Here is a 22,745-nt window from a genome sequence, read left to right on the forward strand (position 1 = left end):
TTAAATTCCCGGCTGACTTCCTTTCTCCGGGCATGCACACTGTAAAATGCGGATCCTACAGCAAAAAAAAACGTTGCAGGGTCCGTCCAGGCATGCCGGCAGACGCAAACATTTTGGCGGATCCTCAAAAAAACGGATCCAATGGATGGCCATCCGTCAAGATCCGCCGGTAATGCAACTCAATGGGGAAAAAAACGGATCCGCCAAAAAAAATGGCGGATCCGTTTTTTTCAAAAACTGGCGGATTTTAACTGATGGTCAAAAACGGAAGTGTGAAAGAGGCCTTAGCGGAGCATGCGGGTCCATGTATTGCTATGCAGCCGCACGTTCTGATCCGAGTGCCGGCAGCACTGCCAGGTATTAACACGCAAGACTCGTCCGAGTTTCTCGCATGTGTGACCCTGGCCATAATGACAAATCTGTCCATTCTCTTTATGTTTTGGTTCTCATTGTTTTTGGGGGGTTGCCACAAAATCTCTTCATTAACTCCTTAATGACCAACCAATTTTAATAGTTTTGGCCTCTCGGCTTTCAGCAGGTATAATTTTTTTTTCCACTAAGGGGCCTGCATGATACTCGGATTTATTCAGGACAAATTGTATTATTTTTAGTGCTGTTTTAGGGTACATATATAAGTACACATATAACTGCACAATTTATCACTTTTTCTTAATACAAATATATAAAAAAGTGATTTTTGGTTTCGTTTTTATTTATATTTTCATATTCTGTGGAAAGGTGACAACTTGTTTTAAATGGACACCTCCTTTAAATTGTAACATTAAGAATCCAGCAATTTACGACTGCATTCACTGCTCACATAACTCCAGACAGAACTATAAAATGTGCACAAGAGGTGTCGAATATAATGTTACGCTAATAAAAATCAGAGCAGACTGATTAGACAGCCACGGAGGTCTGACTATCTAGTAAAACAATGTATGCCTCTGTTGAAACATTTGCTAACATAGGACACCTGGACAACTGCCTCCCATACTATGCACATCATGTCAGCACCTTGTTGATATCAATTGTCTCCAATGCCAGCTGCCGGAGACGTTCCCTTCTGTCCCTGTTGCTCTCAGATGCCGAGGCGACTCCTCCACTCCCAGTTTTCCCACCAGCTCTGTGTTGAAAATCCATGGTTGACAGTTCTAGGTGGGGGGCACACTAAGAACAAAACCTAAAAGGACAAAAAAAATTACTTTAAATGTTTTCATTCAACAAATATTCACCATTGAATGTCAAATTGATGCTCTACGTAATAGGGGTCAATTTCTCTTAATATTAACCCAAATATAACTGTTCAGTTCTAGATGAAAACATGCAGTTAGCGGTCTTTGGTAGTAACGATATTATTATCATTATGCATTTATATAGCGCCATTTATTCCATGGCGCTTTACATGTGAAAAGGGGAAATATAGACAAGTATATGCACAAGTATATGGGCAGCACGGTGGCTCAGTGGTTAGCGCTGCAGCCTTGCAGCGCTGGGGTCCTGGGTTCAAATCCCACCAAGGACAACATCTGCAAGGAGTTTGTATGTTCTCCCCGTGTTTGCGTGGGTTTCCTCCAGGTACTCTGGTTTCCTCCCACATTCCAAAGACATATACTGATAGGGAATTTAGATTGTGAGCCCCATCGGGGACAGTGATGATAATGTGTGCAAACTGTAAAGCGCTGCGGAATATGTTAGCGCTATATAAAAATAAAGATTATTATTATTATTAAGTATAATAAACATGTGTAAGACAAGGGACACATAAGTACATAAGGAGAGGGGACCCTGCCCGCGAGGGCACACAGTCTACAGGGATGGGTGAGGGTAGAGCAGGTCTTGCTGTGGTTCAGTAGACCGAGGATCATTGCAGGCTGTAGGCTTGTCGGAACATGAGGGTCTTCAGGTTCTTGAAGGTTTCCATTGATGGTGAGAGTCTGAAGAGTTCCAGAGTATGGGGGAAGCACGGGAGAAGTCTTGTATGCGGTTGTGGGAAGAAGAGATAAGGGGGGAGTAGAGAAGGAGATCTTGAGATGATCGAAGGTTGCGTGCAGGTAGGTACCTAGAGACCATGTCACAGATGTATGGAGGAGACAGGTTGTGGATGGCTTTGTATGTCATGGTTAGGGTTTTGAATTGTAGCCTCTGGGCAATAGGAAGCCAGTGAAGGGCCTGGCATAGGGGGGAGGCTGGGGAATAGCGGGGAGACAGGTGGATTAGTCGGGCAGCAGAGTGTAGGATGGACTGGAGCGGAGCCAGAGTGCTAGAGGGGAGGTTGCAGTAGTCGATGCGGGAGATGATAAGAGCATGCACTAGTGTTTTTGTGGTTTCATGGTTAAGGAATGAGCAGATCCGGGAAATATTTTTGAGTTTGAGGTGGCAGGAGGAGGCGAGGGCTTGGATATGTGGTTTGAAAGAGAGCACAGAGTCGAGGATCACCCCAAGGCACCGAGCGTGCGGCACTGGGGAAAGAGAACAGCCGTTGACATTGATGGATAGGTCTGGTGGAGGGGTAGAGTGAGATGGGGGAAAGATGATGAATTCTGTTTTGTCCATGTTCAGTTTGAGAAAGCGGCTGAGATAGCAGACAGACATTGTGGGATTTCAGTCAGTAAGGAGGCGAGGTCGGGTCCAGATAGGTAGATCTGCGTGTCATCAGGCATAGAGATGATACTGCAAACCGTGGGATTCTATGAGCTGTCCCAAGCAGAAGGTATAGATGGAGAATAGTAGGGGTCCTAGGACAGAGCCTTGGGGAACACCGACAGACAGGGGGCGAGGTGAGGAGGTGGTGTGTGAGAGGGAGACACTAAATGTTCGGACTGTTAGGTATGATGAGATCCAGGATAGGGCCAGGTCTGTGATGCCAAGAGATGAGAGAGTCTGTAGCAGGAGAGAGTCTGTAGCAGGAGGGAATGGTCTACGGTGTCGTAGGCAGAGGACAGGTCCAGGAGAAGGAGGACAGAGTAGTATCGCTTGCTCTTGGCGGTTAGTAAGTCGTTAGTGACTTTAGTTAGGGCAGTTTCAGTTGAGTGATGCGGTCGGAAGCCAGATTGTAACCGGTCAAAGAGGGAACAGGAGGAGAGGTGGGAGGACAGTTCAAGATATACATGCTGTTCCAGTAGTTTTGAGGCGTAAGGGAGAAGAGATATCGGGCGATAGTTGGACACAGAGGATGGGTCAAGGGAGGGCTTTCTGAGGATGGGTGTGATTGAGGCATGTATGAAGGATGAGGGAAAGACACCATTTGTTAGTGAAAGGTTGAAAAGGTGTGTTAAAGATGGGATGAGGACTGTGGCCAAGTTAGGGATGAGGTGAGATGGGAGTGGGTCGAGGGCACAAGTGGTGAGGTGTGATCTTGACAGAAGGGTGGAGACCTGATCTTCTGTCATGGTGGAGAAGCTGGCTTTTGCAGAACAGGGCTGAGCAGCTAAGAGGGGCATTGGGGGCTGCGGGCCAAAGTTTTGTCTAATCGTGTCTATCTTCTGCTTAAAGAAGGAGGCAAAGTCTTCAGCAGAAATGAGAGGAGGGGGAGGAGGTGTTGTGGGACGGAGTAGAGAATTGAAAGTGTTGAAGAGCTGTTTAGGGTTTTGAGACAGGGAGGATATGAGAGATGCGAAGTAAGTTTGTTTTGCGGCAGAGAGCGTGGACTTAAAGCTGACAAGGGACTGCTTGTATGCGCTGAAGTGCACAGTAGAATGGGTTCTCTTCCATCTCCGCTCAGCGGCCCTGGAAACCTGTCTCAGTTCTTTGGTCAGGCTGGTCAGCCAGGGCTGCCTGTTGATTGTTCGAGTTTTGCTCTGCGTGAGGGGGGCAGCCGAATCGAGTGTTGCTGTTATTGTGGTGTTATAAAAAGTGGCAGCAGCATCTGTGTTATGAAGGGAAGCTATGTCTGTAAGAGGGAGAAGGGACTCAGAGTTATTGTAAATTGAGGTGTTTGAGATTCCTGCGAGGGTGAGCGAGTTTATGGAGCAGGGGTTGCGCAGTAGGAGACGAGAGGGAAGAGAATGTCAGTAGGTTGTGGTCAGACAGAGGGAGGGGTGAGTTATTGAGATTAGTGAGGGAACAGAGACGAGTGAAGATAAGGTCCAGTGTGTGACCATCTTTGTGAGTGCCCGCAGAGGACCATTGAGTGAGGCCGAGGGAAGCCGTGAGCGATAGAAGTTTAGAGGCAGCCGGGGTGGAAGTGTCAATGGGGATGTTGAAGTTGCCCATGATGATGGTGGGGATGTCAGCAGAAAGGAAATGGCGTAGCCAGGTGGTGAAGTGGTCGAGAAAGGTGGAGATGGCTAGTTCTTAGGGGCAGTAAATGACAGCCAGTTGGAGGTTGGAGGGGGAATAGATGCAGACGGAGTGCACCTCGAACAAGGGAAGAGTAGCAGATGGTGGCAGAGGAATTGGGGTAAAGGAGCAGGTATCAGACAGGAGCAAGCCAATTCCTCCACCACGTTTGTTGCTGGGGCGAGGGGTGTGAGAGAGATGGAATCCGCCATAGGAAAGTGCAGCTGGAGAGGCTGTGTCAGAGGGAGTGAGCCAGGTTTCAGTGATGGCGAGGAAGTAGAGTTTGTTGGTGATAAAGAGGTCATGGATAAATGATAGCTTGTTGCAGACAGAGCGTGCGTTCCATAGAGCTCCAGTTAAAGGGGTTGAGGGAATAGCCGCGAGTTACCGGCCTCGGGCATCATGTGATATCAGAACTGTTAAAGACAGTGAGTGTTTGCATTGGTTACAAGAGGTTAGTTGGAACTGTATGATAATTACAGCAATGGTAGATTTATCAAATCACCATAACGTCTTTTAATATCATCTTTACTAAAAGATCTTGGATTGATCAAGACTTCTGTCCATACAACGGCTGCTGATAGAGGGGCCGCGTCTGACCACCAGCCCAACCAGAGTGCTTCCCTATCACCTAGAAAAATCTACATGGCTGTCCGTATGATATGCTGGCACATCTGTAGTGCAGGGCACACACAGGACTGAGCACTCACCCCATGGCTGCCCCTATGTATGCTGGCACATCTGCAGTGCAGGGCACACACAGAACTGGGCACTCACACATTGGTGCCCCTATGTATGCTGGCACATCTGCAGTGCACACACAGGACTGGGCACTCACCCCATTGGTGCCCCTATGTATGCTGGCACATCTGCAGTGCAGTGCACACACAGGACTGAGCACTCACCCCATGGCTGCCCCTATGTATGCTGGCACATATGTAGTGCTGGGCACTCACCCCATGGCTGCCCCTATGTATGCTGGCACATCTGCAGTGCAGGGCACACACAGAACTGGGCACTCACCCCATTGGTGCCCCTAATTATGCTGTCACATCTGCAGTGCAGGGCACACAGGACTGGGCACTCACCCCATGGCTGCCCCTATGTATGCTGGCACATCTGCAGTGCAGGGCACACACAGGACTGGGCACTCACCCCATGGCTGCCCCTATGTATGATGGCACATCTGCAGTGCAGGGCACACACAGGACTGGGCACTCACCCCATGGCTGCCCCTATGTATACTGGCACATCTGTAGTGCAGGGCACACACAGGACTGGGTACTCACCCCATGGCTGCCCCTATGTATGATGGCACATCTGCAGTGCTCACCCCATGGCTGCCCCTATGTATGATGGCACATCTGTAGTGCAGGGCACACACAGGACTGGGTACTCACCCCATGGCTGCCCCTATGTATGATGGCACATCAGCAGTGCAGGGCACACAGGACTGGGCACTCACCCCATGGCTGCCCCTATGTATGCTGTCACATCTGCAGTGCAGGGCACACAGGACTGGGCACTCACCCCATGGCTGCCCCTATGTAAGCTGGCACATCTGTAGTGCAGGGCACACACAGGACTGGGCACTCACCCCATGGCTGCCCCTATGTATGCTGGCACATCTGCAGTGGAGGGCACACACAGGACTGGGCACTCACCCCATGGCTGCCCCTATGTATGATGGCACATCTGCAGTGCAGGGCACACACCCCATGGCTGCCACTATGTATACTGGCACATCTGTAGTGCAGGGCACACACAGGACTGGGTACTCACCCCATGGCTGCCCCTATGTATGATGGCACATCTGCAGTGCTCACCCCATGGCTGCCCCTATGTATGATGGCACATCTGTAGTGCAGGGCACACACAGGACTGGGTACTCACCCCATGGCTGCCCCTATGTATGATGGCACATCAGCAGTGCAGGGCACACAGGACTGGGCACTCACCCCATGGCTGCCCCTATGTATGCTGTCACATCTGCAGTGCAGGGCACACAGGACTGGGCACTCACCCCATGGCTGCCCCTATGTAAGCTGGCACATCTGTAGTGCAGGGCACACACAGGACTGGGCACTCACCCCATGGCTGCCCCTATGTATGCTGGCACATCTGCAGTGGAGGGCACACACAGGACTGGGCACTCACCCCATGGCTGCCCCTATGTATGATGGCACATCTGCAGTGCAGGGCACACACCCCATGGCTGCCACTATGTATACTGGCACATCTGTAGTGCAGGGCACACACAGGACTGGGTACTCACCCCATGGCTGCCCCTATGTATGATGGCACATCCGTAGTGCAGGGCACACACAGGACTGGGTACTCACCCCATGGCTGCCCCTATGTATGCTAGCACATCTGCAGTGCAGGGCACACACATGCAGGGTATAATACCACCTTTATCACCCCATCGGTCTCCTACCTCCACACTTTTATGGCTCCCTCGCTCTCCCCCGGAAGTGTGTCTGAACTACCCGGATATGACGTCACCTTCACATAACTTTATTTCGCGGAACAGAACGTACAGTTCCGGCTGCTGGCTGTTGCCGGCGTGTAGTGTAAATATGGGCGGTAGTGGCCGGTAAGTGCCCGTGTGCTGTGCTCGGGACGGCTCCGGGCCATGTCCTCAGGATGCGCTACAATGAGAAGGAGCTGCTGTCCCTCTCCAGGCAGAGAGCGGAGCAGGCGGCGGAGCTGCACATGAGGGGCCCCAAGAAAGGCAGCGGTGAGTGCCGGGAGGAGAGGCGGCCGGTCCCGGGCTGTGTCAGGCGCCATGGTGGGGAGGTGAGGCTGTGGGCGCGGGTTGGGGTTTGGCCTCCTTTTCATTGCGGTTTTCCTGGTTCCAGCAGTGATTGAGAATCCTGACGGCTCAGCACATGGCGCTTATGTCTGAATCTGCTTCATGTCACTTGTCAGTGTATTTACCCATTCACCTCAATGAATTCAGTAAGAATGCTGTAAGGGTTGGTGCACACGACCAGTAAACGCTGCAGGTTGGACGCTGCGTACTTGTACAGCGTCCAGATGTTACAGCATAGTGGATGGGATGTGAAGAAATCCCATGCCCACTATGCGTCCACATATGCGACCCTCTCCAATCCGGTTTCCGCTCTTTACACTCCACCGAAACTGCCCTCACTAAAGTCTCTAATCTGCTAACAGCTAAATCAAATGGTCATTACTCCATGCTAATTCTCTTGGATCTCTCTGCAGCATTCGACACTGTGGATCATCAGCTCCTCCTCACTATGCTCCATTCCATTGGCCTCAAGGACACCGTTCTCTCCTGGTTCTCCTCCTATCTCTCCGACCGCTCCTTTACTGTTTCTTTTGCCGGTTCCTCCTCCTCTCACCTTCCCCTTACTGTGGGGGTTCCTCAAGGATCGGTTCTAGGCCCCCTCCTCTTCTCCTTGTACACTGCCCCTATTGGTCAAACAATCAGTAGATTTGGTTTGCAGGGGTGGCATTTATGCACATGTAATCGAAGTACATGTATCAAAGTACTTCTGGCAGTTATAACATGGCAGTTAGACAGGGCAGGAGACAGGTAAGACATTTATATACATCTACTCCCTGTACATTTGGAGTACAACAAATATATACCATATGCATTTGTGTAATTTATATCCTGGCCGCTGCATTCACACACATCCACCGCCCTGGCATTAACTCTCCACACTCCATATTGGCCCCTCGCTTCTTTCCTCTCCTATGTATAGCACTCACGCTCTTTTCACATTGTTAAATTGCACAGATCCAGGCAGTCCCACCATTCAACACCAGAGACGCTCTCACAAATCACTTAACCATCTGCTCACTCTTTCTATCCTCCTTCTCCTAGTCGCAGGAGACATTGCTCCCAACCCTGGTCCCCCATGTTATAGAAAGTCAAACCCCCCCCCCACTGCTACACTCAGAAACCCCTCTAATCTTATTAATAATCCCTGCATGCCATCTGTCTCTCTTAATTGTGCACTTTGGAATTCTCGCTCAGTGTGTAACAAACTCTCCTTCATCCATGACTTCTTCCTTTCTAATTCTCTTAACCTCCTGGCTCTTGCTGAAACCTGGATCCAGCAGTCAGATACTACCGATGCTGCTGCTCTTTCATACGGGGGGGCTACACTTCTCTCATACCCCAAGATCAGACAATAGAGCTGGTGGAGGCGTTGGTCTGCTCCTATCACCAAAATGTACCTTTCAGGTTATCCCTCAAGTACCCTCACTTGTCTTCCCTTCTTTTGAGGTCCATGCCGTCAGACTCTACACCCCCTTCTCCATGCAAGTGGCGGTGGTGTATCGTCCTCCCGGCCTCTCCCATCAGTTCCTGGATCATTTTGCCACTTGGCTTCCACATTTTCTCTCCTGTGACATCCCTACCCTCATCATGGGAGATTTCAACATCCCCATTGCTCTTCCCCTCTCCCCATCTGCTACTCACCTTTTATCTCTAACCTCCTCATTTGGCCTTTCGCAGCTTACTAATTCTCCAACACATGAAGACGGAAACTCCCTCGACTTGGTCTTCTCTCGGCTTTGTGCAGTGGATGATTTTGCAAACTCCCCTCTCCCGCTCTCTGACCACAATCTTCTTTCATTCTCTATAAAGAACTGCCAGGCTGCTCAGGTCACCCCCACTGTCCAGACTTATAGAAACATACAGGCCATTAACACCCAGAAACTTCTGAAGAACTTGCAGTCTTCATTGGCCCCTATCTCCTCCCTCTCATGTCCTGATTCTGCATTGAAGCATTACAATGAAACACTTCAAAGTGCCCTGGATGAATTTGCACCCCCTATAAATAGAACACCACAACACAGATGGCGACAACCCTGGCACACGGTGCAAACACGTTTCCTGCAGCGGTGCTCCAGGTGCGCCGAACGTCTGTGGAGAAAATCCAATCTACACGAAGATTTCATCCATTTTAAGTTTATGCTTAGAACATACAACACTGCCCTTCACCTCTCCAAACAAACCTATTTCAACACCCTCATCACCTCACTGTCCAATAACCCAAAACGTCTCTTTGACACTTTTCATTCTCTACTCAATCCAAGAGTACAGGCCCCAACCACGGAGCTCCGAGCTGACGATCTGGCCAATTACTTCAAAGAAAAAATTGACCAGATCCGACAGGAAATTATCTCCAAATCCCCTCATACCATGCACTGTCCTCCCTCCCCCACTGCATCTAACTCACTCTCTGATTTTGAACCAGTCACAGAAGAAGAAGTAAGCAGGCTCCTTGCACCAGTGACCCATTTCCGTCACATCTCCTCCAGTCCCTTTCCCCTGCTGTCACCCCTCACCTAACTAAAATTTTAACCTCTCTCTCTCTTCTGGTATTTTTCCCTCCTCATTTAAGCATGCCATCATACATCCACTACTTAAAAAACCATCCCTCGACCAAAACTGTGCCGCTAACTATAGACCTGTCTCTAATCTTCCCTTCATCTCTAAACTCCTGGAACACCTGGTCCACTCCCGTCTTATCCGCTATCTCTCAGAAAACTCTGTTCTCGACCCTCTCCAATCCGGTTTCCGCTCTTTACACTCCACTGAAACTGCCCTCATTAAAGTCTCTAATGATCTGCTAACAGCTAAATCAAATGGTCATTACTCCATGCTAATTCTCTTGGATCTCTCTGCAGCATTCGACACTGTGGATCATCAGCTCCTCCTCACTATGCTCCATTCCATTGGCCTCAAGGACACCGTTCTCTCCTGGTTCTCCTCCTATCTCTCCGACCGCTCCTTTACTGTTTCTTTTGCCGGTTCCTCCTCCTCTCACCTTCCCCTTACTGTTGGGGTTCCTCAAGGATCGGTTCTAGGCCCCCTCCTCTTCTCCTTGTACACTGCCCCTATTGGTCAAACAATCAGTAGATTTGGTTTCCAGTACCATCTCTATGCTGATGACACCCAATTATACGCTTCTTCTCCTGACATCACGCCAGCCTTTCTAGAAAACACTGGCGATTGTCTAAACGCTGTGTCTAATATCATGTCCTCACTATATCTGAAACTGAACCTGTCAAAGACTGAACTCCTGGTGTTTCCTCCCGCTACTAATGTACCTATACCCGACATTGCTATTTCTGTGTGTGGTTCCACTATTACTCCCCAGCAACATGCCCGCTGTCTTGGGGTCATACTTGATTCCGAGCTTTCCTTTGCCCCCCACATTCGATCACTGGCTCGCTCTTGTCATCTGCACCTCAAAAACATTTCTAGAATTCGACCTTTTCTTACTTTTGACTCTGCAAAAACTCTTACTGTTTCTCTTATTCATTCTCGTCTCGACTATTGTAACTCTCTTCTAATCGGTCTCCCTCTTACCAAACTCTCCCCTCTCCAATCTGTCTTGAATGCTGCAGCCAGGATCATATTCCTCACCAATCGTTACACCGATGCCTCTACCTTGTGCCAGTCATTACACTGGCTACCCATCCACTCCAGAATTCAGTATAAACTTATTACCCTCACCCACAAAGCCCTCCATGGCTCAGCACCACCCTACATCTCCTCCCTTGTTTCAGTATACCACCCTACCCGCGCCCTCCGTTCTGCTGATGACCTGAGGTTAGTATCCTCAATAGTCAGAACCTCCCACTCCCGTCTCCAAGACTTTACACGTGCCGCGCCAATTCTTTGGAATGCACTTCCCAGGTCAATACGATTAGTCCCCAATCCCCACAATTTTAAGCGTGTCCTGAAAACGCATTTATTCAGACTGGCCTATCGCCTCAACACATTAACCTAACCTATCCCTGTGTGGCAGAGCCAAAAGTTTTACCATAACCAGGTTCCCAGCATCATGTTCCCACATGCTTTATGCATCCATTAGCCCTCTGTGTCTGTACTGTTACACACTTAACATTATGGCTGGACCATACAATCAGAGCAACTGTTACCACCCACCTTTCGTGTCTACCTCTTTCCTCATAGACTGTAAGCTTGCGAGCAGGGCCCTCACTCCTCTTGTCATTTGTTATAATCTACTGTATGTGATTATTGTTATGCTGTAATGTCTATTGTCTGTACAAATCCCCTCTGAAATGTAAAGTGCTGCGGAATATGTCGGCGCTATAAAAATAAAATTTATTATTATTTATGCGGTGTGACTCTCCAGACCGCAGAGAAATGTCACCTGTACAGACATCTGTGGGTGCTGATACCATGCCCTCCTCCTACCCCCCCCCGCATGTGCAACTTTGATGCGTTTTTGCCGCGGATTTGATGCAGTTTTTCAGTGCGGTTTTGTAAGCTAAATAAAGATATGTTATTTAACAAAAAAAAGATTTGTGATGTCATTTCTGTCCAACATCCTCATTTACAATGGTCCAACCCACTCTCCCTTACACACATGGATGGATGGGGTTAGGGTTACAGGACCTCTTTCCCGACGGAGGGATATACATCGCGGAGGATTACCTCCGCCTGTCATTTCAGTGCTGGAGCCCCTGGAAAGCGGTCGCATCAGTTTGATGCGGCTGTTCTACACGGGAGATCGTCGTGGGACCCTCAATATTAATTGGACTACGACGGAGAGGTAAATATAGGTTGGTTTATTATTTTATATTTATTACAGGAGATCGATGGCTTCGGGGACCAAGGTGTGTGTGGTGAGTACGTACTCGGTGTTATGTTCTGCATGTTGTATGTATGTTCTGTGTGTTATATGTTCTGTATCTTATATGTATGTATGTTCTGTATCTTGTATGTATGTTCTGTATTCTGTATGTACGTTCTGTATGTTGTATGTATGTTGCGTTGTCTGTTCTGTTAGGCTGGTTTCAGACTAGCGTATTTTACATGCAGCCCCCTGCCCGCCCCGCCCGGTCATTTCCTCTTACTATCGCACACGGCTGCGCACCTTATCTTTAGCATAGGGTGCTCAGACCGTGCGCTAGTAGGATTTTTGCTTGCGCTGCGCACTTTTGAAGTTGCACCGAGCGCACCAAAATGCAACATGGTGCGTTCGGCGCACCTTCAAAAGTGCACAGCGCACGCAAAAATCCTACTAGCGCACGGTCTGAGCACCCTATGCTAAAGATAAGGTGCGCAGCCGTGTGCGATAGTAAGAGGAAATGACCGGGCGGGGCTAAGCGGCGCCGTGCGCTGCATGTAAAATACGCTAGTCTGAAACTAGCCTAATATGTTGTATGTTATATGTATGTTTTGCGTGTTATATGTTGTATGTTTGTTTTGTTTTTTACATTCAACACATTAGCCGGATGATGGGACCACTACTGTCCCATCATTGGCTAATGTGTCAATCACTGTCAGGGTAGCAGGCATCGCCTGCATACACGCGTGCATACATACATAGCCCCGCTGCGGTTTTGCTGCGGATCAATGTAAGTCAATGGGTGCAGAACCGCCCAAAGAATTGACATGTTGCAGGAAATGAACCCGCAGCTAATCCATGCAGATTTTTACGCAGCATGTGCACAGCGGTTTTCATATCCCATTGACTTTAATGCTACTGTACAACGCAGCAGAATCTGCTGCGGACCCGCCAGGCCAAAAACGCTGCAGATCCGCGGGAAAATCCGCAACGTGTGCACATAGTCTGAGACTTCTCCAGTTCTTTGCTTAGTGTCTGTAGGAAGCACTTGGGTCTGGTTTCAGACCCCACCGTTATTTTATTTTTGAATTTTCTGTAAATTTTAATTAACGGAGTGAAGGGGGCGACGGTTCCTTTCTACGGCCTGCTCTACCCCGAACCAACAACAGGCAAGCACGTGGAGTAACCCTTCACGTACACTTTCCTGCGACAAATGGGGCTGATTCCTCTGACGATGTTTCCCTTATGGTCGGTACTCCACGGATAGGAGGGCAAGCGCAACAGGACGTAGCACAGGAGTGCATGGAAAAGGTCTTGAGCAGCGCCTTATCGGGTGCCCTGAATTAGCCCCAAAGCTCTCCATCCCCCTACCACAGGGTGGATCGATTTTGAGCATACCCCTTTAAGACCTCCTCCAGCTCTGCTACATCGCCCGGAGGATGAGACAAGAAGACCCCGGACAGGAGTGCAGGTATGGGGTCGGGTCCTGCGCCGGTCAAGCCCCCCCCTCCGGTCACGGCGCTCGGGAAGGCCAATAATTTAGTACCTGGCTTTTCCGGCCTGCTAGGCCGCACTTTGAATGGTGCCACCCTCCCTCTGCCCCCAGTTCCTACCGTGGGTAGGCCAAAAATTTAGTCCCCGGCTTTTCCGGCCTAATAGGCCGCAATTTGGTTAGCGCCGTCCGCGCTAACGCCGCCACCTCCTCTTGGCGCCTCTCATTACGAGATGCGCAATTCTATTCTCGGGGGGCCATGTCTTCAGCTGCCGTTAACCCTTTCATGAGCGCTATGCCTGCTCTAGACAGCCAGATACCGGGTGACACCACAAGGCCACCGTTTTCTCCTCCCGGGGGGACCCAGCACAGGACCTGGTAAGCTGCATCTGCCCTCAGATTAAAGCTTAAGCCCTTCACGGAACATTCCCTGCAGCTGCAGACAGACTGCCATTAACCCTTTCAGGAGCGCTATGCCTCAATCTAAGGAGGCTAAACGGGCTGTTAAAAAGCACACTGCGTTTTTTACCGTGTGTACCACCTGCAAGTCTGCCTTACCCAGTGCACAGACTAATCCGTTATGCACGGACTGCGACCCGCACTGTGCCCTGACCTGCGCTCCAATGTCCCTCGCCGCCGCTGCTGACAGGCCTCCTGCGTTTAGTATCCCTGTCACGGTCGGTGAGCGTGACATCATCTCAGGTCCTTCGCACAAAGCATTACTGGACCGGGAGTGCCGCAGAGCAGATCGGGGGCTGTCGGAAGGTGAGAATAACAACAAAAAATAATTTTAAAAAAAATAAAATAAACATCCTACCTTATCACATTCCAAGCGATGCTAATCGCTTGGAAATGCGCAAGCGAATTCGCATGCGTTTTACCTGCGGCGGGAGTGCGGAAATGTGGAAATTTCCGCTGCATGTCTGCAACGTGGGTACATATTCTTAATGTTTGTAATGAGACAAAGTTCATTTTGTCTGTATTGTTTGCTCTCATAATCAGACACAGCTCTGCAGTGATATCAGAGCTAAGTGTAAGCCGTTACATATCACACTGGTAACGCCATCTCTCCTATATAATAGTCTCTGGAGACAGATTATCATGAAGAGCAGTTTTGCCCATTTATACATTTCTAGGGGGAATAACAGGAATCGCCTAACACCGGGTTAAAAGATAATGTAGCCGCCTTCTATTATTGAGGCAAATTTTGGAGATATTTGCTAATATTATTACACCTACTATATATTGGGATCTTGGAGATGGGAATATCCCGTTTTATGTTTTAAGTCCCCATCAAAATGTTTTGCACATGTTCTAATATTTAGTCATCAGTACGGGTTTCCCTCGGCTGCCTGGTTAGTTTATATCACAGCTTGAGAAGGACTGTTTTAATCAATAGTAATTTTTTATTATTATTTCTGTTTAAACAAAGTTTCTCTTTATTCAGTAATGAAGAAGCGTCTGGTGAAATTGGTGGTGAATTTTCTGTTTTACTTCCGAGCAGATGAAGAGGAGGTGGGTAAATAGAGTCGGCAGCTTTCTCTTATTTTGTCTTTATGTATATCTCTTTGAAGTCAACGAGTTGGTGGGGCATTTCTATGATTGCTATGTTTATTTACGGAGATTCTTAAGCCCTGATTCATCAAGATAGGTGTTCTTCACTATGGCCAACTTTGTCTTCATGTCTATGTCTTACCTTAGGTCCACATATTTTGGAGGAGTGTTGGAAAATACTAGAAGTGTAACAAAAAAAAAAGCTATGAAGCTCAGAATTTGGAGAAAAAAGAAAACCCTAAAAAACTTTTGAGTTGCATAGTCATACACTTCAGGGTGCCAACCTCCAGTCAGGTAGGGAATCCTTAGGGGTGTATATAGGGCCTTGTTTAGCTATACTTCGATTTATCTTGGGGCTGGGCTGGTGTTATCTGTGTGGTCATTTCTTCAGCCCTAAGCCCATTTAGGTGTATAAATGGATTAGTGCTGCACACCAATTTTTCACTAAGGGTACCGTTACACCTAGCAACTCACCAGCGATCCTGACCAGCGATATGACGCGGTCAGGATCGCTGGTGAATCGCTGGGTGGTCGCTAGTGAGCTGCCACACAGGCAGATCTCACCAGCGACATCGCAGGGGACGGGGATTGCTACTTACCTGTCACACCAGGCGATCCTGCGTCCTCCCGCCCGGCTCCACGTGTCGCTCGTCGTCACAGCAGGAAGCGCCGCAGGAAGTGGACGACGAGGAATGATCCAGGAGCTTCTCGCGCGATCAGCGGGGGAGCCGGTCGGAGGTAAGTATCACACACAGCGATATCGCTAGTAATATCGCTGTAACGCCACAAAATCGGTGACTTTACAGCGATATTGCTAGCGATATCGCAGTGTGTAACGGGGGCTTTATACATTATCATGTTATATTTTGATGTATTGGAATGTCACGGAGTGTTTTTAAGGTTTTTTTTTTTTTTTTTTTTCCTTGTAATTCTATTCTTTATAATATCACGCCCCCCCCCTAACTTTGAGCTTTTTTTCTGTGCAAGTCTAAAAAATGTTATGCACAGCGTGAAAACGTAGCAACTTTCCAACACTATATGCATCAGAGGTCTGGCCTAATCGCTTTGATGAATCAGTGCCTTAGTGTTTCCAGCAACCAGCAGTCTTACTCTGAAGGAATACCCTGAGCAAAGCTGTCTGGAGGGCCTGGGTGGTGGGTGACACATGGAGTCCTTCTTCCTGTGCTATACACCAAGCCCAGGGTGTAGATCATGCTTCGAGTATTCTTATAAATTGTACCGTAAGTTGTACCATCCTCCTTACACAGCAGAAATGTGTCTTGCGTTATTACAGCCCATTGGAGCTCTGCTTTTAGAACACTGCATAGTGAAGAAGGAAGAGGAGAAAAGCTTCTTAATATGTGAGTACTACATTGTCCCCATCGACTCTGATAGAGGTTAGACAGATGAATGGTTGTATTATATCCAAAGAATAGAACCATGATCTGACAGGTTATAAATGAGCCATCCCTGTTCCTATGTAGCAGAAGTGAGGGCTCAGACTGTCAGCATGATCGGCTTCCAATCTTCTGTCTATAACCATCTTCAGCTTTTCTTTAGTCCTTACATTTGTCTTGCTCTCTAGCCTTCATCGATGAGCCGGACAGAAGGTACACGTTTGAATGCATCAGTCAGGAACAGCGCAACGAATGGGTAGAAGCACTGACCAATGCCAGGTGAGTACTGACTTGGTGGATGAACTAGGAAAACTTTTTGGCCGTATTAAAGGGAACCTGTCGCCAGGTTTGGCCTTTGAGTTCAGGCCTGATGTACAACATTCTATAATGCCCCCAACCTGACCTGGAAGAGAAGAAAAATCCCTCTTTGTCATTGCTTTTACTACTATTGACTACCCTAGAGCTTCTGTGGAGGGTTTAGGCAGAACTGTAAAAAGTTTGAAAGTCGTACAAAAAATTACTATTTTGAAATAGATAACACCTTATGACTTGACACGTGCCGGCTGGGGGAGCATGTCATTCCATGCACTTGTGATGTGATTGCAGGGTGCCGATTGGTCACTATGACCGCAGAGGGACTGCTGTAGACACCACTGCCTGTCATTATGATACTTCTGTGAACGCCAGTGTTTAGCTGCGTTCATAGTAGATAATGATTTTAGCTATACATGGCAGTACTGATTAATGATGAGCGAATGTGCTCGGATAAGGTGTTATCAGAGCGTGCTCGGGTGCTGAGTGTCTTAAGTGTGCCTATTTGTTAGGTAATCCCTGCATGTGTTGCTGCTGTCGAACAGCCACGAGACTTAGGCTGGAGTCACACGTAGCGACTCACCAGCGATCCTGACAACGATATCAATGTGTCAGGATCGCTGGTGAATCGCTATGTGATCGCTGGTGAGCTGTCAAACAGACAGCTTCACCAGCGATCAGCACAGCGATGCCCAGCGTCGCTGTGCACGTTAGTTACCAGCGCGCTGATGCAGGAAGCTGGTAACTAACGTACACATCGGGTATCCAAGGGACGTGCGTCCCTAGATACCCAATGTGTACGTTAGTTACCAGCTCCCTGCATCAGCGTGCTGGTAACTAACATACACATCGGGTATCTAAGGGACGCGCGTCCCTTGGATACCCGATGTGTACATTAGTTACCAGCAGATCGCTGGTCTCCCACCTGTCACACACAGCGATGCGTGCTGGCCAGCGGGAGACCAGCGACCAAAAAAAAGTCCTGGCCTTTCCTGCAGCGATACCGGCAGGGGGGGCCGGTCGCTGATCGCTGTCACACACAGCGATCTCGCTGGTGAGATCACTATTGTGTCACAAAAATTGTGACTCAGCAGCGATCTTGCTAGCGAGATCGCTATGTGTGACGGGGCCTTTACAGGCGCGGGGACTCGAGCATATCTTTTGCGCACACCGAAGTAACTCAGATAACGCAATATGCAAGCATGTTCACTCATCACTGGTGCTGATGCATTGCTGTGAACAAGTGATCGGATGACAGCAGCTTTAAGTCCCCTAAGGGGAATTAACAACTTAAGCAAAAAGTGAGACATTTTGAGAGCAAAAAATTAAAAAATCTAATGTTCAAATCGCCCCCCCCCCCCCTTTGCCACTTTAAAAAATAAAACTATTACAAAAATAAATACACATCTGGTATCGCTACACTTGTGTAAAAAAAAAAAAAAAAAAAAAGTCAATCTGTGGTATTGTACTGACCCGGAAAGTGTCATAGCTGGTTTTACACTATAGTCAACATGGTAAATAAAACAATTGTGGAATTGCGTGGGTTGTTTTTTTTTTTAGCAAATTCAGTGCACTAGGAACTTTTTTTTTTTTCCCCTTTTTCCAATACATCACATGATAAAATGAATGGTGTTATTCAAATATACAACTGTCCCACAAAAAAACAAGCCCTCAAAAAGCTATATTGATGGGAAAATAAAAAATAGCTATGGTTTTTGGAAGAAGGGGAGGGAAAACGCGAAAATGGAAAATAGCCTGGTCATAGAGGGGTTAAATTAAAGATGTTTTCTTGTTTCAGTAAACTATTGTCCTCAGGTGAAGCAAAGTGTTTAATAAAACAATATACAGTTAGGTCCATATATATTTGGACACAGACAACATTTTTCTAATTTTGGTTCTAGACATTACCACAATGAATTTTAAACAAAACAATTCAGATGCAGCTGAAGTTCAGACTTTCAGCTTTCATTTGAGGGTATCCACATTACAATTGGATGAAGGGTTTAGGAGTTTCAGCTCCTTAACATGTGCCACCCTGTTTTTAAAGGGACCAAAAGTAATTGGACAGTTGACTCCAAGGCTATTTCATGCACAGGTGTGGGCATTCCCTTTGTTATGTAATTCTCAATAAAGCAGATAAAAGGCCTGGAGTTGATTTGAGGTGTGGTGCTTGCATTTGGAAGGTTTTGCTGTGAAGGAAACGGCGGTCAAAGGAGCTCTCCATGCAGGTGAAGCATGCCATACTTAAGCTGCAAAAACAGAAAAAACCCATCCGAGAAATTGCTACAACATTAGGAGAGGCAAAATCTACAGTTTGGTACATCCTGAGAAAGAAAGCAAGCACTGGTGAACTCATCAATGCAAAAAGACCTGGGCACCCATGGAAGACAACAGTGGTGGATGATCGCAGAATAATCTCCATGGTGAAGAGAAACCCCTTCACAACAGCCAACCAAGTGAACAACACTCTCCAGGAGGTAGGCGTATCAATATCCAAATCTACCAAAAAGGGAAGACTGCATGAAAGTAAATACAGAGGGTTCACTGCACGGTGCAAGCCACTCATAAGCATCAAGAATCAAAAGGCTAGACTGGACTTTGCTAAAAAAACATCTAAAAAAGCCTGCACAATTCTGGAAGAATATTCTTTGGACAGATGAAACCAAGATCAACCTCTACCAGAATGATGGAAAGAGAAAAGTATGGCGAAGGTGTGGTACAGCTCATGAGCCAAAGCATACCACATCATCTGTAAAACACGGCGGAGGCAGTGTGATGGCTTGGGCATGCATGGCTGCCAGTGGCACTGGGTCACTAGTGTTTATTGATGATGTGACACAGGACAGAAGCAGCCGAATGAATTCTGAGGTATTCAGAGCCATACTGTGTGCTCAGATCCTGCCAAATGCAGCCAAACTGATTGGTCATCGTTTCATACTACAGATGGACAGTGACCCAAAACATAAAGCCAAAGCAACCCAGGAGTTTATTAAAGCAAAGAAGTGGAATATTCTTGAATGGCCAAGTCAGTCACCTGATCTCAACCCAATTGAGCATGCATTTCACTTGTTAAAGACTAACCTTCAGACAGAAAGGCCCACAAACAAACAGCAACTGAAAACCACCGCAGTGAAGGCCTGGCAGAGCATCAAAAAGGAGGAAACACAGCATCTGGTGATGTCCATGAGTTCAAGACGTCAGGCAGTCATTGCCAACAAAGGGTTTTCAACCAAGTACTAGAAATGAACATTTTATTTACAATTATTTAATCTGTCCAATTACTTTTGGTCCCTTTAAAAACAGGGTGGCACATGTTAAGGAGCTGAAACTCCTAAACTCTTCATCCAATTTTAATGTGGATACCCTCAAATGAAAGTCTGAACTTCAACTGCATCTGAATTGTTTTGTTTAAAATTCATTGTGGTAATGTCTAGAACCAGTATTAGAAAAATGTCTGTCCAAATATATATGGACCTAACTGTATATTATCCATTACTTGGCTTCCTGGGGTCAAATGTGATGTCTATGCCACTGCCTAATCATTTTGACAACGCAGCAGCCAATCACTGAGCTTAGTGGCTCGTGCCATCTGCATGTATTTTTTTTTTTTTTTTTTTATTTTTGTTTTTTCTTCTTCTTTGCTTTTACACTGGTCTTCGCCTGGGGACCACAGTTTACTAAAATTATCAATTGTTTGGAACACTGTTTTTCTTTTATTCTATGGTTTTGAGTATCTGTTGTTTCAGCTACGAGTTCATGAGGAAAAGTCTCCTGTTTTATAGGAATGAAATTCTGAAGATTAGTGGGAAGGTGAGTAACGAGGGATGATTTGACCCTTCCTTGGGGCTTCTGTTTGAGTTACTTATATGGCTTGTACATGCAGGACCCTTTGGAGCAGTATGGAATATCTGAGGAATCCCGGTTTCAGCTGGAGCCCTCAAGCATCTGATGGCGTTTTTCCTGTATTTGAGCTACGCCGCCATCTTTTAGCCCAGACTGTGCTTCTGCTTCATGGATGAGCAATCTGTACTGGGCTATGTCATACCTCAAACTGGATGATCACAAGCCACGCTTAGTGATGCAGAAACTCAATATTCCAGTACGAAGGACTGAACACATCAGTGCATATCAGATGTGAGAGTTTTAAGATGGTTTCATCCTTATTTTTTTTTTGCCTTAAGATGGTTGAATGTGGTTTTTAATTTTTGTATGAAAGTCTTTATGTAAAGTTGCAAGTACACTTTCATTTCTACAGGTTTTGGCACTGACATTTCCACTACTGTCCACCACATTTGGTTGCATTGTATAATGATGGAGCTAAAAGGTGAATGATGTGAATTCTTTCTAAAGCCCTCCCTCACCCCACACAACTTTAAAGTCAGCTGAAACTGCCAATTTCATCCATCGGCTGTGTATGAGGAGGTATGACTCTGTCCAAAACGGCTGGTGCTGGGAGAGGGCAAGATTAATAATTTTGAATTTAAACCTTTAATAGCCTATGCTGTACTTTCCAGTTCATGGACATGGTGTATAGAGCGAGATTTGAGCCTTTGCCATACTGGGCAGGTGACAGCTGTGCTTTACAGCCAGCATCTGCATGATGATGTCTAATGGTAAAGGGAGAAGCCCTTCTGTCCAATCAGTCACCTCACTCACTTTGTTTTTGCTTGCTGTGGATCATCTGATGCCAAACTCTTGCAGCAAGTCTCAACAAAAGCACAGCTACACAAGGTTGTGTTCCCTTTTGACATATGAATGCGTGATGGTTTCCCTTCCCTCTATATTAGACATAGAACAGTTCCTTTGTTGTTTGCTATCTGTAAAGATCTTAACTAAATGCAACATTTGCCAAGGCCTTGACTATCAGCTGATCTGTGTCCACACACCTACACCAACAATTACGGTAAGTTTTTCGCTTGATGTGGTTAAATCAACACTGACTATGTCCTACGTAGTGATTTTCTCTATGGGAATAAGCTGGGCAAGGGAGTCACATAGAGAATGCCTGCCCTAGACTAAGCTTGGTGCATCACAAGCTACCCTTTAAACTGTGTCATCTGTCAATTATAGACAAAATATAAGATCCATTTACCAGCTACACTTTTTCATCTTTTAAACAGATGCCATTATAACAGATGGGTGTCAGATGTTCTGTATCTGTCACTCATGGGCCACATTGGCCTCCGTTTTAACAGATCTATATTCTTGAAAGCCCTCTGCTATGGATGGGAGACAAATGCCATTTGGAGGTGCTATCTTACACAGGGTAATACGGTATCTGTTTAATGGATTGGATTGTGTAAGAAACATTCAATGGAAATGACATTTATGAAAAGTCCACTAGGCTCTTCCATATTTCATGCACCTCAAAGGTGGTTGTTCCAATTTGTGACACCACGCACTCACTTCCTTAGATGCATATATTTGAGGCTAAATTATAATCTTTATCATTAGGATTTTAATAAAAATTCATTGTTTGGTTTTTACAGGGTTCAACTCCCCGTCATAGCAGGCTGACTGACAAATTGTAATTCATTCAGCAGCCAGCAATGCATAGTCTATAGAAAGCAATTTATACCCAAAATTACGAAAACCCTTTGGCAAAAATTAGTTTTCCCTCAACTTGCATGTTAAATAAATATTTAAAAAAAACACGCACTCCCTAAAGGTTAACACCCTTTAGAGTTCAGTTTTATCTTCTCACTCCCCCAGCATTAATTGACAGCCAAGACCTTCCTAAACTTGAGATAATCAACCAAAGTTACTGTATGTACATGCATGCAGCGGTTCCTTGATGAACTTGGTTTGCATCGCAGGTGACTTTAGAAAGTTCTGCTGTAAGACTGACTGTGCTACTTTGGTTCTGTGGAGACTTCTACTGTGCAGCTTCTACTGAGAGAGAGCAAGATTGCTGCAGCAGGACAGGAGGAAGATGGGAGGAGTGGAGAGTCAGTCAAGCTCGATGAGTGAAGATGGGTATTTCAGATAAAATTAATTTCGACTCCTTAAATCTGGACTCAAAATTGTTACGTGTTTGCAAATAATCTGTGTGACTCTACAATCCTTTCAAAAGTACATGGTGATCTATTTCATAATGTGTACAGATTATATTGTTAAATCTGG

The 22,745-nt window shown here is 46.8% G+C and overlaps 2 protein-coding genes across 6 annotated transcripts in view; one reads left to right on the top strand and one right to left on the bottom strand.

The window, feature by feature from the left end:
* The window catches only part of SF3A2 (splicing factor 3a subunit 2), a 40,863-nt gene extending 34,032 nt beyond the window's left edge, over positions 1-6,831 (bottom strand). Inside the window, exons 1-2 of one of the 5 annotated variants that reach the window (XM_073545962.1) lie at positions 6,719-6,831; positions 1,018-1,183 (exon numbers count right to left, since the gene is read on the bottom strand). In XM_073545962.1, coding sequence (XP_073402063.1) covers positions 1,018-1,143 — 126 coding nt within the window. In that variant the 5' untranslated portion in view covers positions 1,144-1,183; positions 6,719-6,831. The other 4 variants (XM_073545971.1, XM_073545981.1, XM_073545989.1 and 1 more) reach the window with 4 other exon arrangements.
* Positions 6,832-6,888: 57 nt separating this feature from the next.
* Positions 6,889-21,475, top strand: PLEKHJ1 (pleckstrin homology domain containing J1). The gene is made up of 6 exons (XM_073546012.1): positions 6,889-7,021; positions 14,807-14,874; positions 16,208-16,274; positions 16,499-16,589; positions 20,369-20,432; positions 20,506-21,475. Exons 1-6 carry the CDS (start codon positions 6,928-6,930, stop codon positions 20,569-20,571), a joined length of 450 nt encoding a protein of 149 aa, XP_073402113.1. The 5' UTR covers positions 6,889-6,927; the 3' UTR covers positions 20,572-21,475.
* The last annotated feature ends 1,270 nt before the right edge of the window (positions 21,476-22,745 follow it).

The sequence above is a fragment of the Dendrobates tinctorius genome, unplaced genomic scaffold (assembly GCF_039654945.1).
Source record: "Dendrobates tinctorius isolate UK_male_01 unplaced genomic scaffold, ASM3965494v1 ptg000011l, whole genome shotgun sequence".
NCBI lineage: Eukaryota > Metazoa > Chordata > Amphibia > Anura > Dendrobatidae > Dendrobates > Dendrobates tinctorius.

Bases quoted from the DNA above. Each gene is read 5' to 3' on its own strand.
- PLEKHJ1 (XM_073546012.1), top strand. From the start codon at position 6,928: ATGCGCTACAATGAGAAGGAGCTGCTGTCCCTCTCCAGGCAGAGAGCG. The intron at 16,275-16,498 runs GTGAGTACTACA...CTTGCTCTCTAG, and splicing joins GGAGAAAAGCTTCTTAATAT to CCTTCATCGATGAGCCGGAC. The intron at 16,590-20,368 runs GTGAGTACTGAC...CTGTTGTTTCAG, and splicing joins GAAGCACTGACCAATGCCAG to CTACGAGTTCATGAGGAAAA.